The sequence below is a fragment of the Vicia villosa genome, linkage group LG6 (assembly GCF_029867415.1).
Source record: "Vicia villosa cultivar HV-30 ecotype Madison, WI linkage group LG6, Vvil1.0, whole genome shotgun sequence".
Lineage (NCBI taxonomy): Eukaryota > Viridiplantae > Streptophyta > Magnoliopsida > Fabales > Fabaceae > Vicia > Vicia villosa.
The window spans coordinates 144,008,819-144,025,832 of NC_081185.1; the positions used below are offsets into that span (position 1 = coordinate 144,008,819).

Here is a 17,014-nt window from a genome sequence, read left to right on the forward strand (position 1 = left end):
TCTGGATTGAAGTCGAGTGCAGAGGCGTTGTAGCTTTCGTCGAGTTCTCATCTCCTCGATTTTGGTCGCGGGAATTTAATCCTTCAATATGTTGTCAAGAGGTTCTGTTATCTGGTTTATTGGCTGGTGCGGAGTCCCCATTCTTTGCAAATTCAGATTATCGGTTCAAATCTGTCTCTTGGATCTTGAGGTGTTCGCTCGGTCCTTAAATTCACTGCTGTGTTGCTATCCCCGTCCCTTCTTGGTGGCAGCACCATATGTTCAGTTTTAGGGTGATTTAATGTTGTTTTAAGCATGTAAGAAGTTGGTTTTTTATGTATTAACAACAGTCTTCTGCTTAGTATAGGAATGATATTTGGATTTGTATTTGGCCTGGGTGATTTCCTTTGTATTCCAGCACTTCTTGAGAATGCATCTCCAAACAAACAAAGGGCATTTTTAGATTTTCAAGGATGTTGGAGGCAGAACAGAACTAAGGATGGAAAGAGCATCTTCCATTCCCTTAACATTAATTTTTGAAATGGGCTTTTGTTGAGCTCAAAATTCTACTCCGCCAGGCTTCCGGTCCGTTGGAAGAAATTGAATTTTTTTCGAGTTTATTCAGGGACTACTTCTTTTTCTACCCTGTTACCTTCTCTTAGGCCCCTGGCGAAATGTATAAAATGTCCCTATTTTCAAATATGTATCTCCAAATGCAAAATTTCTTTATTTTACCTAAATTAAATTCGGAGATGCATCTGTGAAGGTATTTTAGGGTCAGTTCGCAGATACATCTTTGAAGTAACTTTTTTTTTTTAATTTAGGGATTAGTTCGAAGATTCATCTCCAAACGAGGTAAAATGTATTTAAAACTCGTGCCATACTTTCCCTCTTCTTCTTCATTTTTAGAAACTTTTTCTTCCCCATTGGAGCTTGTGGGCAACATTATTCTAGTCAATTTTTTTAGCAACATAACAACCTTTACTTCTGTCTTACCGATCTTAACTCACTCTATCTATTACATTCAACATTTTGCATCATTATCAACATTTTTTGAGTAAGTTTCTCATTTAACTTATTTTAAGTATTGATTAATGTATTAGGTAAAATAGGTTACTTTAAAAGAATTGGATAATATTAGCATTCAAAATAGGTTATATGTAGGAGATGTTTCTATGATTTGGATGGTTTTTAGGTGGTTAGAGCAAGTGTATGAGATGTTTCTATCATTTAATGGATCCCTTCTGGTGTTTAGAGATGCATCTCCAATGTTTTTCCTTCTTGGTACACTAATTTCTTTTTTTGATGTTTTTTTCGAGGAGAATGGTTGCAAATAACAACAGAATAAGACTCGGCCGTGAAACCCTGACTACGTCCGCTCACCGCGAGATGGCTCTTCAGCACAAGAAGGCCAGAGGTATAAGGGGCCATCCCTATAGCTCACAATAGGGAAGCGTCAGCTTCTAGGAGCCAACTATCACAGGGGTCGTTATCCCAGGCTCGTGTACACCAAGAGGAGGAGGCTCTAACTGCACGTGATGATCTCCCTTCATTTGCAGAACCTTATTAAGGAGGGCTGTTGCACCCCAAAATTTGCCCTCTTTATTTGAGCTATAAGTTATCAACGATGTTTATTTCGTCGTTCAAAAATCAAAGGAAAAAATAATAAAGAGTTCTATGGTACATGGTGTCTACGATCGTTAGTTCAACAAAGATTCATTGGATTCCATGAAGACATGTTTCTTATACGCTTCAACTCTTATCTTCGTCAAAGGAGTTCTCAAAGCCTTATGGTTATGTTGTAGTCCTTTATTGAAGAAGTATTTTTGTAAAGACATGATATATTACAAGTGATTTCATTATAATTAATGACATCATTGTCTTTCAAATTAATGAGTTGTTTGAAGTGTAAGTCACTTGCGGTTTGATTTTTAAAGACGGGTTTTCATCTAAAGAAGTGGATCCATTAGTGATTTCTCGAGGCCGTGAGTTCAAGTTTGTTCAGGATGTCAAGTTTGGGTGCTCATAAGGATTTACCGGTATTCACATTACAAGGCTAAGGCGTGTACATGTTTATGCGTCAAAAGGATTCATTCGAGTACTGATATAATTTCATTTGAATTTACTCCATCATTCATTAGTTTGAGTTTTACGCATCTTGGTGTTAAGCATCATTCAAGTTTTCAAAGTCATTACAAATATACAAATTACAAAGTCCATTTATCATTCAAGTTGCAGCCAATACATCACAAAATATATGGTTACAAGAGACTCCTAAATCTAAATCTAAGCTTGTGCTCCAAAAAGAATGTGATGCACAATTCTGCAGCTTTCCAAAAGCGGTTCCAAACTAAAACAAGGCAAATATCAAACCGAACCGGAAAAAAACCAATTGACAGAAAAAAACCGGTTGAGAATTGGCATAACAACAAAAAATCAATAACAGAAAAATCGAAAAAAAAAGAGCCTGAGGGGAAAACCGAAAACGTAACGAACTCTAATGGAATCGTAACAAACTTCCTCTGAACCTTCCATCGCTCTCATGCTCTCATGCTCTCTTCTCCAACCTTCATCTCATCTTCCACAGAATCATCATCTTTCTGACTTCACAATTCAGGTTCTTCAATCTTCTTCACATATTCTTCACATATTCTTCACCTTCCTTTGATCCCTGCATCTTCTTCATCCTTCCATACTCCATAATCTTCAAACTATCGGAACTGAACCGCTTCACCGTCGTGAATTATCACACATCGTTATCATTACAAACGCGCAGAGGTGGAAACAAAATTGGAAGAAGAAATTGGATCACAAACCTGCAGATTCGAGCATCTACAATCTTCTTCAAGATTCATCACAAACTTCAATCATCAATCACCACTCAACAACCTTGAATCTTCACCACAGAGCATCTTCATTCATCCACTCTTCTTCAATCTCACCACCGATTCACCACGGAAAGATTCTTCAATCTCGCATCATCATCATCATCGTTATTCCAGTCTCGCGCATCTGTTCTTCGTCGTTACTACACCAACATCTTCATCGCATCAACACCGAACATACATCATCATCACTGATTCATCATTTGAATCGCCTCTGCATCACCTTCAACCACTGCGTTCATTCATCATCATCGCAACAATCAACAACACCACAGAAACAACATCACAACGTGCTCGCCAATGAAAACGTCAATCGGAGAGAGCAAGAAGAAGAGATGAAGAGAATGGAGCGAAATTACTTGGATTCTGGAGGTCTTCACGGATTTCTGCTCCCAATCATCATCTAATTCGAAGAGGCGCCGATTGTTCATCCGTGTGTTGGTGTTCGTTGAAATCTCGTTGGAATTTGAGAGAGGAGGGTGAGAACCGGAGCAAGATGTGATATTGGTGTCCTGTTCTGTTCACGGCGAAGATGAGAGAAAGACGGAGGCCGGAGAGATTGAAGAGAGTGAGAGTTTTGCCGGAGATCTTCGCCGGTGGGAATTTCGGCCGCCGCGAGTGAGAGAGGAGGAGAGCTTGTGAGTTCAATCGTCACAGTGTAAAAAACCTAATCCCCTTTCCATTTAGTTTGATTAATCTGAGTTTTCAATTTGGTATTAAGTGAATAATTTAGAGGTTAATTGGATCAATAATGGACTGTAAAACTTGATTAACAAAATTCTAAAAAAGATTTGGATGCAAACTTGGCTATGGGCCTCTCACACGAATTCCTGTTCCCACTCCCCTTAGCCCAACATCACTCCTTTTGTTGGCATGTTAGAAAATGCTGAACAAAAATATCACTGATGGGCCAATTCCCTTGGGTTCCCAGCGCCCCCTTCATTTCCTGCACACCAATTTCCATAATACACCCCCTGACTCCATTAATTCATGTTAGATTTAAGTTTTGTTTCACATAGTTTCTTTCTTATTTTCTAGGTGATAAAAACAAATAAAACCATGAGTTAATTTTTGTTTAGAACTAGAATTTAATTTCATGTTTCTAGATGGTAAAAATGAATAAAAACATGTAATATTTTCTTTGTTAGATTTTAAATGCTTTTGTTACATAGTTTTGTTCTATTATTTTTTGATAAAATGCCATGAAAAATGTTATGCTTGATTATATTTCTCGCATTGATAAAAAGAGATAATAAAAAACGTGTTTTCCTTGTTAGAATTTAGATGTTTAGTCACATAGTTTAGTTCTAATTTTTAGATGAAAATGTCATGAAAACAATTTAATCTTGTTAGATTTTGTTTTAGAATTTACTTAGGACTTAATTGCTAGTATTTTCTATAGCTTGCTTCCTTGTTATTACTGATTCAGTTGTTGAGATGCGCGAGGTACTTCGAGAGAGCCTTCGATTGTGATTCGACTTGCTTCGTGTTCCACTTTATTTGTGGGACACGAATTCGCTTCCGATGCGGCTTGATTTGCATCGTGTTCCACTTTATTTGTGGGACACGAACTTATTCCCGATGCGATTCACCCGATCTCTCATTCATTGAGATGTATATTCCTGTATTGTCTGGCTTGTGTTTCTCTTGCAGGTTGCTTATGTGGTTGTGTCTGATGTGCCCCACATGTCGCTCGTGATTTATCTTCACGACGATGCTTTCTGACTTTGCTTGATGCTAGCTTACATGAAGTATTCTGGACTTCTTTGCTTACGCTTGCTAGCTCACTGCGGATTTGCTATCCGTTCGGTATTGTTCCCTTGTCCCTTTTACTCTTTTGCGCACCATGTGATGCCATGAGAAGTAGGGTAGGCATGCAGCATCATTCTTAACATGAGAAGTAGGGTAGACATTCATCTGGCCAAGCCCTCGAAAGAGGCTCTGTTTTTGCTTGTTTATTATTCCTCGCTTCTTTCTTTTATGTTCAACCATCTCGGAGGACTTTCCCCGTGGATGGTAGCTTCGGAGGACTTTCCCCGTTAGCTAGAACGTTTATTTCCCGTTATTTTCTTGTTCAACCATCTCGGAGGACTTTCCCCGTGGATGGTAGCTTCGGAGGACTTTCCCCGTTAGCTAGAACATTTATTTCCAGTTATTGCTTGTTCAACCGTCTCGGAGGACTTTCCCTGTGGATGGTAGCTTCGGAGGACTTTCCCCGTTAGCTAGGACGTTTATTTCCAGTTATTTGCTTGTTCAACCGTCCCGGAGGACTTTCCCCGTGGACGGTGGCTTCGGAGGACTTTCCCCATTAGCTAGAACGTCTCCCTAGTTCCCAGGTCACTACTTCGGTAGTTTGCTTGCTTTACGAGCTGAGCTCGTTTGTGTGTTGCATTTGCATTGATTACTACTTCGGTAGTTTGTTTGTTTCTCGAGCGGAGCTCGATTGTATGCCATATCTTTGTGATGCTTGTTCACTATCTTCTTATCTGCTATGCCTGTTAGCATGATATCTTTGTGATGCTTGTTCACTCACTTGCACATGTATGCCTGTTACATGTTGTTTGCGATGCCTGTTCGCTTTATCACTTGTGATGCCTGTTCACACGCTCACATTCGTGTATGCTTGTTACATGTCTGTTTTTTGTTTGCGATGCCTGTTCGCATGTTCTTATCTGTGATGCCTGTTCACATGCCATGTTTGCTAGGATCTTTGTGACGCTCCTTGTTTGCATGCTCCCTTAGGGTGCTCGGTTCCGTTTCTCTAGGAGACGCGGATCGAGATAGAAACAGAAACTTTTGGGCCGAACTACGGCGCTCTGACTTCTCCATTGCACATTGGAGGTACGTAGGCACAGGGTACGAACACCCTAGCGAGCGATCTTTTCTCTTTTCCTTTATTTTGTTCGGCCTTTTCTTCTTATCTTATTTTCCTATTATTTGCATGTTTCCTCTTATTTGTATATCTTCCATTGCATGTTTCCCTTAGCACATAGCATGATACACACACACACACCCTTAGATTAGAAAATTAGCAAGAATGGATCCTGTGGAGTACCACAGACGTGAGGGGTGCTAATACCTTCCCCTCACGTAACAGACACCCTTACCCTTTCTCTGAGACCATTGCTTGTTTTTTGGTTTTCTTCGATATTTCCCATTCCTTGTTGTAGGATAAATATATGTTCGATGGCGACTTCATTGTATTTGTTTCGATGAGTTTTCCAGTTGCTTCAAGGGCCTACTGACACGTCATTATTTATATATCTTGGAGACCATGTAGCTTTGCATGTCTGGATTGGAGAGGTATATTTCTTAACAGTTCTTTTTATTTTATTTTAACCAAATTCAATTAGAATGAGATTGTTAAAATTTTTTAACAGTAACACGAGTGTTTGAAATTTGTTAACCATGTCAGAAAGACTCACAAGCTTCCTCAGCCTAAGGAAGAATGGTTCCTAATTATGCTCTGGTACTCCGGTCTTACCAATATGTGTTCTTCCGTGTATAGCATCATAAGCCATGACATGCAGACGACATTTGCTGAGAGATGGCATAAAGAAACGTAATTTTTCCACTTCTCCATTAGCTAGATGACGATTACATTAAATGATATCACTTGCCTCCTATAACTTCCCATCAAAGGGAAGTTATTTGATCATTCTAGGGTAAATAGCGGTGAGGCAGGGGATATGATGGTGATTTATTTAGGAGCTGATCAAATAGAAGCCCTGATGTAGTGTGAGAACACCTGGGAGCACATGCCAAGTTTGCAGACGGTCCCGACGACGTTGATCTAGAGGTTGGCTACACATGGAGTGTGCATTGAGGTGTTGCTTCCTATTCATGGTTGGCAGGTTCATGTTTTGGAAAAAGTGTAACCTACGTGGAGGTGGCATACATCAAGTATTTCATCGACTTGACGACCATTCATGAGTGGAACTGGGGGCTGCATGCTTGGTATACCTGTACTCAAAGCTGAGCGAATGTTCTCTTTAGAGGACAAAGCAAATGACAAACTCCTGCACACTATTGACGATAATTTTCATAGCCACTATTAATTTAAAAACAACATTTTTTACACTTGTTACTATTGTTTTTTTTCTTATTCATTTTCAGAGTGATTCCTTGCCCCTTTTTATCGCATGCACGGGTTTGAGTGTGTGCGATTGTATACTGAGGATTACTCACGTGCTTGCATGTATCGCCCGCACAGAGTGAATAATGTTGTGGTACCGTTTCGTGTGTATTTTGATCAGACTCAACATGATGACATCGACTGGATGCCATACACTTTTCATCGGGAGAGAATTCCATTCGACCAGATTTCATTATACTCCGGATGATTGGCATATGGGAGTAATATCATGTGTAGGTATCTACTAGAGCGGTGCAAGCGGTAGTTTGGGTACGTGCAGATCTTTCCCAGATCCCCCTTTGAGACTGCTTCTGAGAGCATTGTCCACAAACATTTGGATGACATTCTGGCAAAATTTGAGAGTTATTTGGTACCAGAGGAGTATTGGAGGATGCAAGTCACATCTGAGTGGCATTCTGCGGAGGGTTACATGACCTGATTCTATTTTGTGTCACACTCTATCATGACACCAGATGCTCCTGGAAGTCCACCCAATTCTGCTCACGAGGAGATCATGGAGAATGAGCATGTGTATGGATGACCATGTCGTTGATTTGTTGCCGGTCTGTCAGAATATTATGTGGATTACATGTGAAGCCATAAAGTCTAGACTGTTCGAGAGAGGTGACGATAACGCGGTTGTCATAACACGTTTCATTCTTACCGAGGCACATAACGCCTTGGGTTACCATCGGCAAAGGAGGAGTCAGGGAGTATATTGTATTTTCAAATGTTTTGGTATTTTTTTCCATACTTTAAAAATAATTTTTGTACTATGATTGTCTTTTTTTAATTAACAAATTACTCTATTATATGATATTGGTGTTTATTGATATTTGAATCAAATAATATCCATATTAATCGAATTGAAATGATATTGAATTCCGAAAACTACAAACTTAAGATAATGTTTCTACACACAAAACATGCAGGCAAACTTTTAGAGATATATCTTCGAATTTATCCAAAAATATTCCCAGAAGCATTTTGAACAATTTATTTTAAAAAAAATAAGGTGACTGACTTGATTTAAAAAAAAACTAATTTCAAAAATATATCTGCGAATTAAAAAAAATCCGCAGTTACATTTCCAAACTAAATTTAAATTTTGGCATTGCGTACCGAGATATATGTGGAAATAACCTAAAGATATTTGGTGGTTATCCGAGTTGGCGTCCCAAGAAATTGCCTGGTTCAGGTGGCCGCAGTTCGGGAGAACCGGTGGCAGCAAGCTTCAAACTGATCAGAGAAGAAAAAAATGGCGGCGTTGAAAGGGTTATTGAAAAAAGGTTTAGGAGAAATGGATTTCAACACCGGCGGAGGACTCATAAACTGGTTCCCGGGACACATGGCAGCCGCCACACGCGCCATCCGCAACCGCCTTAAGCTCGCCGACCTCGTCATCGAAGTCAGAGACGCTCGTATTCCGTTATCCTCCATCAATGTCAATCTTCAACCTCACCTTTCCGCCAAACGACGTGTCATCGCACTCAACAAAAAAGACCTGGCCAATCCCAACATCATGCATGTAATAATCTAACTAACTATTCAATCATCCATTTTTCTGTTCATAGTTTCTGTATATTGATGATTGTTTGATTATATTGTAGAAATGGGTGAAATATTTTGAGACGAGTAAGCAAGATTGCATTCCGATTAATGCTCACAGTAAGAGTTCTGTTACGAAGCTTCTGGAACTTGTAGAGGTGAAATTGAAGGAAGCGATTTCGAAGGAACCTACTTTACTTGTTATGGTTGTTGGTGTTCCGAATGTTGGCAAGTCTTGTTTGATTAATTCCATTCATCAGATTGCGCATTCTCGATTCCCCGGTAAGGGTTTCTGAGATTGAATTGGAATCTCTTTGAGTATTTTAGGGTTTTTGTAACGGGTTTTGATTTGCTTTCTAGTGCAGGAGAAGATGAAGCGAGCTACTGTGGGTCCACTACCTGGTGTTACTCAAGATATTGCAGGATTTAAGGTATGGTAAACTTTATATTCGCAGCCTCAATATTCGTTTACAGTGAAATGAAATGTTCTTATTGAGGAACTATATTGAAGTGTTTACTCAGAGCATTATAAGTGTAGTAGCATATTGCGGGATTTGAATTCTTGTGTTGTTTGTTTGCTAACAAGGTTACTTTGAACTGAGTTATTGAATAATGAATTGGATGTTTCACCTGATGTTTTAGATAGCAAACAAACCGAGCATATACGTCCTAGATACCCCAGGGGTTCTGGTTCCAAGTATCTCAGACATAGAGACAGGGTTAAAGCTTGCTCTTGCAGGTACTTATTCATAGCGTGTTTAGACCTCTTTTGTGGACACTGAATTATGAAATGGAATTTGGATAGATGTTTTATTTTTTTTACATCTTCCTCTCAGATTCCCATCAGTCTGCAAGCTAATTTGCTAATTGGTAAAAGGATGATAATGGTTTGAATAAGTACTTGTTCATTATCAAGACGCTTCCTATTTAATTGATGAGACTGCCAAAATTGTTTCAAACCATTATCTTCCTCACATGACTGGTTTTAATGAACCATCTTAAGCTCTAGCAGTCTCATTTTTACATCTCATTGTTATTATTTTATTTTTCCAGACAATTTTGGCATTTGAATATCTCATCTCCTCATGATCTTGTTCTTGAGTATAAAACATGAAAATTAAATAGGAAGCGTCTTGATAAGGCATCTGCATCTATTGGGTTTCTGAATATGATATCCTTAGAGACACATGTGTGTATATTTTGTCTTGTAAACTTAGCTGTTTCATTAACAGGGTCTGTTAAAGATTCAGTGGTGGGCGAGGAACGAATTGCTCAATACTTTTTGGCAGTTTTAAATACCCGGGGTACTCCATTTCATTGGAAGCACCTCAATAATAGGAGAGTTGATGGGATTGCAAATGAAGCCGAGGAAAATCATAGATATGACCTGAAAAATCTTAAGCAAAGGAGAGGTCAGCCTAACAGATCTGACTTGGTATATGTGGAGGTAACCAATAGCATTAATGGAATATGATAATTGGAAGTTTGAACTGCTAATGCTGGAAATCTTCACACTATGATTGACAAATTTCAAAACATATTTTACATTTTCAACGTGTTTTAAACCCATTTCTTGCGAATCTTTTTTCTCTAGTCTAGATTTTTAAACTCATAGATGTTTGTATTCCTACTTCATTATGCCTCTTCTCACATATGATTTGTGATGATGGACCTTAGTATATCAAATGCGAATAGCTATGCTATATTTTTGTGACTCATTTTTCTTTTGCTGACTCATTTGTTCTTATTCAATAAAAGGATATTGTGTTGGGAGTTCACCGTGCACTCTATTCGACTCTAGCAGAATTCGAAGGCAACGTAGAAGATGAGGGTGACTTGGAGAACTTGATTGACCTGCAGTTTGGTGCACTACAGAAGGCATTGAAGATACCTCACAAGGCTTCAGAAGCACGTTTGATGGTATCCAAAAAGTTCCTTACTCTATTCAGGGCTGGTAAACTAGGACCTTTTATTCTTGATGATGTCCCTGGTGTTAAGCCTGTATAAAAAATATACACAACCCGTCTTATTTGTATCACATGTGCTATGGGGAATTTTGCTGTAACTTGCAAATAGAGATGGTTTTATAATCGATTCTCTTTCCTGGTGAATGTGTATCACATTCCACTATTCCAGTCTAGTCTCAACAAAATTGATAAGTTGTATGAACCATAACTCTGCATAACCTTAGAGCATATTAGCATATGTAAAGAGTAATGCTCGTGGAGTCCAAAGCCTGTAAATTTTGAAGATTACCATAAAAACAAAAACTCAGGTTGGTATGTCCTTGATTAGTCTTTTTTTCTTTTATAATGGAAAATGTCTGTTTAATATAGCAAATCGATGAATATGGTGGACATCAGACGCAATGGTAAAAGTACAACCAGGACATTCTTTAATCAGATTTGGATTAGGTGCATTGTGACTGTATGAAGTCACAAGCATTTTGGTCGGATGATCTTGATCAAATGTTCCAAATTTTCAAGTAGATTTTGATTTTTTATCGGCTGGACCATATGACTTGCGTGTGACTCCATACAATTTAAATATCTTCAATCACTATGATTTATAGCATGTGTAAGAACATTTTGTATTAGCCTCTCCCTTAACCTCATTTACACTCAAAATAATGGAAATCTAAACTATTTGCAATCTTCACTAGGGGTGGACATATGTTGGATCCGGGCCGTAAACATCCATCCGATTGGAACCATGACCTCTGATTCTAAACCCATTCCCGACTGTTTAAGCTGTCGGTTTTTTCCGATGTTGGTTTCTTGCGGGTGTTGGTTTGCGTTGAGTTGTTTGTTTCAGGTCACTTGTAGATATCAACTAAATCCCCCAAAAAAAGAAAGAAAAGGGAGAAGTGAGGAGAAGAATATGGTCGTGAGCCGGTAACAAGTTTAAAGTCCCAATGAGAAGTTATTTACACAATGATGGTATTCTCATAATTTCACCCTTTTGTAATGTCTCGGAGTTTTTGTTAACTCTTGAAAATAAAACTTGTGAAAGAGAAATGAGTTAACTATGAGGATTTTTCTTGATTGACAATGGAAATGAGAAAAGGTTGTAAAAGAAAAGAGAAGAGGAAGATACAAAATAAAACATATGCTAAAGAGAAGAAATAAATTCTAACTATTTACTCGCGTGTCTTAAAAATATTTCTTGTTTTAGTTTTAATTAGGTAAATTACTTCTGCGTCGCACGAATTTTGTTAAAATATTTATAAAACAAAATTTGTATTTTAAAATACTAATTTTGATAAGTATAATTCAATAAGTAAATATATTTTCAATAGTTCCAGTTATGTAATTTTATTTAATATTAATTTATGTTAAAAATAAAATATTTTTTTAAATGACAGTATTTGATAAATTAAAACCATAAATTTTAAAAAAACAATTAATATAATTTTTTTTTATCGATTCCATAAAGTTCAATATAATTGAATAATATATATTTGTTTATAAAATATATTTAATTTACTTTACTTATTATTGTAATCTATTATATGTATTTATTAAAACCTTTAATAATTTTTAACTTTGTATAATACAATAGGTGTTACAATAATAAGTAAATTAAATAATAATTTTCTAATTTTGTAACCTATTTTTTTAGATCAAATAATACAATAGGTTAATTATTTTATATATATATATATATATATATATATATATATATATATATATATATATATATATATATATATATATATATATTAGAACTTTTTTTTGAAGTAAAATACTTTGATATATTTATTTCAAAATAATTATAAGCACAAACGATTCAAATTGGGATCCTGCAACCAGTTAGAGAAACCAAAAGACAAACAAAGACAAAAAAATTCTAAGTCCTGCTGTGCAAAAAAATCTAAACTTCCATCATAAGGATGGCTATGTATCTTCGAATCCCTTTATTGTTCCAGCCTCTATATGTAATAGTATCTATAATCCTGCGCCCCACTCCCGTGTTAGTAGTATCATTACCAAAGCTTTTATCATATCGTAGTCTCCAGATTTCGTAAATGGTTTCTGCCACTGCCATTTTTAAAACTCGAGCTCGACAACTTTTACCTTTAGTATGACGGATCAGCCATTGGATTTCTGTCTTCCAATCTTGTGGAGTATGTTGGATCTGCAACCATTGAAGAACCTCCATCCAGATTTTCTTGTAAGTATTACATTCGAAAAAGATATGGTTTAGTGTTTCTTGTTCCGGACAAAAGCAACTAGGGGTGCTCAAAACCAAACCAACCCAATAGAAAACCGCAAACCAAACCAAACCAAACCGAAACCGCAAAAAACCGCATTTGGTTCGGATTAGTTTGGGTCATTTTTTAACAAAACCGCACGGTTCGGTTCGGTTTGCGGTTTGTATTTTGTAAACCGAACCAAACCGAATCAAACCGCATTATGTTACAACCTAAATTTTACTTAACTCACATCCAACCCAAAATTAAACCTATTATACATTAGCCTTATGAATACGAACAATTTTCTCATCCTTACACATATAATTACAGTCCTGATCTTCTCAAATCTCTAATGACATTATTTCACCTTCTTTGCCACATACATCTTCCCTCTTCTTCTATAATCTTTACTCTCCTATATTATTTCTTTTTCACCTTCTCATTTTTATGTAAATGTTCCGTATTTCAGTTTCATTTTTATCGCACATCTTCTTCTCTAATCTCTCAACACTTTTTTCTTTTTCACCTTCACTAATCTTTCGTCTCTTCTATTTTTTTGTTTCATTATAATAATTTTATATTGTTATATGCTATTATTTTATGTTTAATATTCCACTTTTGTCTAATTTAATTTTTACATATTATATGGAAAATTGTTGTCAAAATATGACAAGTTTTGTTGCTATTTGTTAGTGTATGAATGTCTAAATATAAAATTATGTTGTCATATATATGTGTATGTATGGCTCCATAAAATATTTGTAAAAAACCGAACCAACCGAACCAAACCAATCCGCATTAGTTTGGTTTGGTTTGGTTCGGATTTTTTTTAAAAGTCAACCGAACCAAACCAAACCGCACTATTTTTTCTCTTGCGGTTCGGATGATTTTTTTCGTCAAAACCGCCCAAACCGCACCGCGAGCACCCCTAAAAGCAACAAGTCATATTATCCATCATCCCGAATTTCACCAGTCTGTCTTTTGTGGCCAATCTACCATGACAAGCGAGCCAAAGAATGAAACACGCCCTTGGCCTGGCGGTGTTTCCGTAAAGCAGCCCCCTCCAAACCATCTTTTGGCCATAATTTTGTAATTTGTGATACATACTGCTCATGTCGAATTTATCCTTGTTCATAATTTCTTGCCAATCATCAACCTTTCTCAAAACTTCCCGCTGATTTAGGATAGATTTTATGATCCAAGAATTGGTTGGTCTTGTGTCAATTTCCATCACTGTTCTGTTTTTGATGTAGTAAGCCTGTACCCATCTAATCCATAAAGAGTCCGCTTTGCCGCATAAATTCCATAACAGCCTGATTAGGCTAATTTTATTCCACAATTCAAGATCCACAATATTCAGCCCCCCATGACAAACTGGTCTACAAACCTGTTTCCAAGCCACAGGTGCTTTTCTGCTTCCTTCATAGCCCCCGGTCCATAGAAAATTACGACAAATCGATTCTATTTTCTGGAGAACACTCTTCGGGATTGGGAAAACCTGCAACCAGTAATTTGTTACAGCAAACGAGACACTATTGATGAGTTGTAATCTACTTGCATATGTTAAAAGGCGTGCGGTCCAATGCTTGATCTTGCCTACGATACGGTCTATCAAGGGCATATAGTAAATAGCTGCTAGCTTTTTGCCAGTTACAGGGACTCCTAGGTACTTAAACGGGAGCTGCCCCTCTTTGAAACCAGTAAGGTGGAAAAGATGATTCCTAGTCTCTTCACAAACCCCTGCGCAGTATAACCGACACTTTTGTGGATTTACAACCAGCCCGGTCACTTTAGAGAATTGGTTAAAAGCGTCCATCATCATCTTCACGGACCCTCTATCTCCTCGAGCAAACATCAACAAATCATCCGCAAAGCATAAATTAGTAATCTTCAATCTCTCGCATTTCGGGTGATAATTGAAATTATTGTTCTTTTGCATTTTGTAGAGGTACCTGTTAAGACACTCCATAACAATAACAAACAACATGGATGAGATGGGGTCGCCCTGTCTGAGCCCTCGCTTCGCTTCCATAATATCCGTGTACACACCGTTCACATTGAAACGATAAGAAACAGTAGTCACTGTAAGCATGATCCATTTAGTGAATTGCCGCGGGCAGCCAACCTCATTAAGAATAGCCTCCAACGCGTTCCAATCAACAGTATCGTAGGCCTTTTGAATATCCATCTGCATAAGGCATCTCGGAGAAATATGCTTCCTTTCATAGCCCTTAATTAATTCATAAGTGAGTAGAATATGATTTCGAATGTTCTGCCCCTTAACAAATGCAGCTTGATCATTGCCAAGTATCGAACCCAACACCTTACTCAATCTATTAGCCAGGATTTTAGAGATGATTTTATATAAAGTGCTACAACACGCAATCGGTCTATAATCTTTGATTCCCTTGATTCCATTATGCTTAGGAATTAAGGTGACTATAGAGCAATTCACAGCCTTATATATCCTATTATTAGTAAAGAAATCCTGTATTGCTTTCACTACATCACCTTTAATAATATGCCAAGCTTTCTTGAAGAAATATGCTCCAAACCCATCACTGCCAGGCGACTTGTCATTACCAATGCCTTTAAGGGCTTCAAAAATTTCAGTATCCGTAACCGGCATGATTAGCATGTCTCGTTGAGCAGAATTTAGTTGAGCACCTTCCCTCATAGCATGTGTATCAACCCCTTCAAGATCAGTGGCTGCAGTCCCCATGAGTTTTTTATAGAACCCCTTCAAGATCAGTGGCTGCAGTCCCCATTAGTTGAACACTTTTAATAGCCTTGAGCTGGTGTCGAGCTTTCATAGATGCGTGGAAATATTTGTTATTACCATCAGAATATCTCAACCAATCAATCTTCGCTTTTTGACTCACCATACTACCTTCAATTTCCTGCCAATGAATCAGGGCTGCAGTACAAGTTTGGACCTTCACGATTTTATCCCCATTCATTCTATCAGCTAGAAGTTCATCCCGAGCTGTAGCAAGATCATTTCTGGCTTGGGAAATCTCACGGGTTATATCAGATCGGGGTTTAGTCATTTTCTTAAGATCAGGTTGTAATCTTTGCAGCTTCTTCCACACTACGTACATTGGTCTACCATTTAACGGCAAGTTCCAGTTCAGCTTAACAGTCTCTGCAAAATCAATCAAGTCAGCAGTGTAATTTAAAAATTTAAACTTGCTGTGATTCTGTGGTATCGGATCAGGGGTGCTTAAGGCAAGCATAGAATGATCAGACACACTAGGGCTCATAACTGTTAATTCAGCATCCTCATTCTGTTGCATCCATTCTATGTTACCAAGCAACCGATCAATTCTAGAATAGATGGCATTTGCCTCTTGTTTATTTGTCCAAGTGAAATAATCACCTTGGCTTTCCTTCTCATACAGTCCCGTATGATTCATCATATCAATCAAATCCACATACTCTTTCCCAGTCACCATAGTACCCCCGATTCTATCATCCACTTTAGCCACATTATTAAAATCCCCAATCACCATCCACGGCCCCTGTTGGTTAGTGTGAATTTTCAGAATATCCAGCCAGAGTTTCTTTCTAAGTTGCAGTTGGTTGTGAGCATATACAACGATCATCCAGTGCTTGAACTCACCTTTGTCATCTCTGATTTTGCAATGGATAAGTTGATCAGTACTATCAATTAACTCAATATGCCTTCGATATATTAGAACCTTTAATAATAACACATTTGAATTATAACATTTTTTTAATAGACAATGAGATACAAGATAAGACGAGTCAACACTTAAAATATTTGTTTATTATGATATCTATAATTTAAAAAATTAAATTTATTCTACATGAATATCATTTACAATGTTAATAGAAAAAAATTTTATTCATTGTCTTTTTTATTTTTTATTTATTGTACTGTTTTTTTTATGATCTATGGTGGTTAAATACTTATTTGTATCACTACAAAAAATGTTCCCCGACGTCGCAACGTGCAAAATCACGTGGCAACCAAAAAGTAGCGACGTGAGCATGTATGTCGCAGGAGCAAGCGTGGCAACATTGTAGCGACGTGGAGACCACGTCAGAAAGTAGCGACGTGACTCCCACGTCGCAACAGGATGACATAGGAAACAACTCCCTGCACACACAGCAGGTGTGGCAGGTGTGGGAAAATGTGTTTGTTGACCAATGTAGCGACGTGTTTACCACATCGCTACATTAAATGCTTTTTTTAAAAAAAATTTATTCACGCTAGATTTGTTTTGTTTTATATATTTTATATAATTA

The 17,014-nt window shown here is 37.5% G+C and overlaps 1 protein-coding gene across 1 annotated transcript; it reads left to right on the forward strand.

Moving 5' to 3' along the window:
• The first annotated feature begins 8,117 nt into the window (after positions 1-8,117).
• LOC131612632 (short integuments 2, mitochondrial) lies at positions 8,118-10,716 on the forward strand. Its single transcript, XM_058884394.1, has 6 exons — positions 8,118-8,527; positions 8,610-8,829; positions 8,908-8,978; positions 9,190-9,286; positions 9,780-9,994; positions 10,306-10,716. The coding sequence occupies exons 1-6, from the start codon at positions 8,258-8,260 to the stop codon at positions 10,552-10,554; spliced, it is 1,122 nt and encodes a 373-aa protein (XP_058740377.1). The 5' UTR covers positions 8,118-8,257; the 3' UTR covers positions 10,555-10,716.
• The last annotated feature ends 6,298 nt before the right edge of the window (positions 10,717-17,014 follow it).

Bases quoted from the DNA above. Each gene is read 5' to 3' on its own strand.
- LOC131612632 (XM_058884394.1), top strand. From the start codon at position 8,258: ATGGCGGCGTTGAAAGGGTTATTGAAAAAAGGTTTAGGAGAAATGGAT. The intron at 8,979-9,189 runs GTATGGTAAACT...CTGATGTTTTAG, and splicing joins AAGATATTGCAGGATTTAAG to ATAGCAAACAAACCGAGCAT. The intron at 9,995-10,305 runs GTAACCAATAGC...ATTCAATAAAAG, and splicing joins CTGACTTGGTATATGTGGAG to GATATTGTGTTGGGAGTTCA.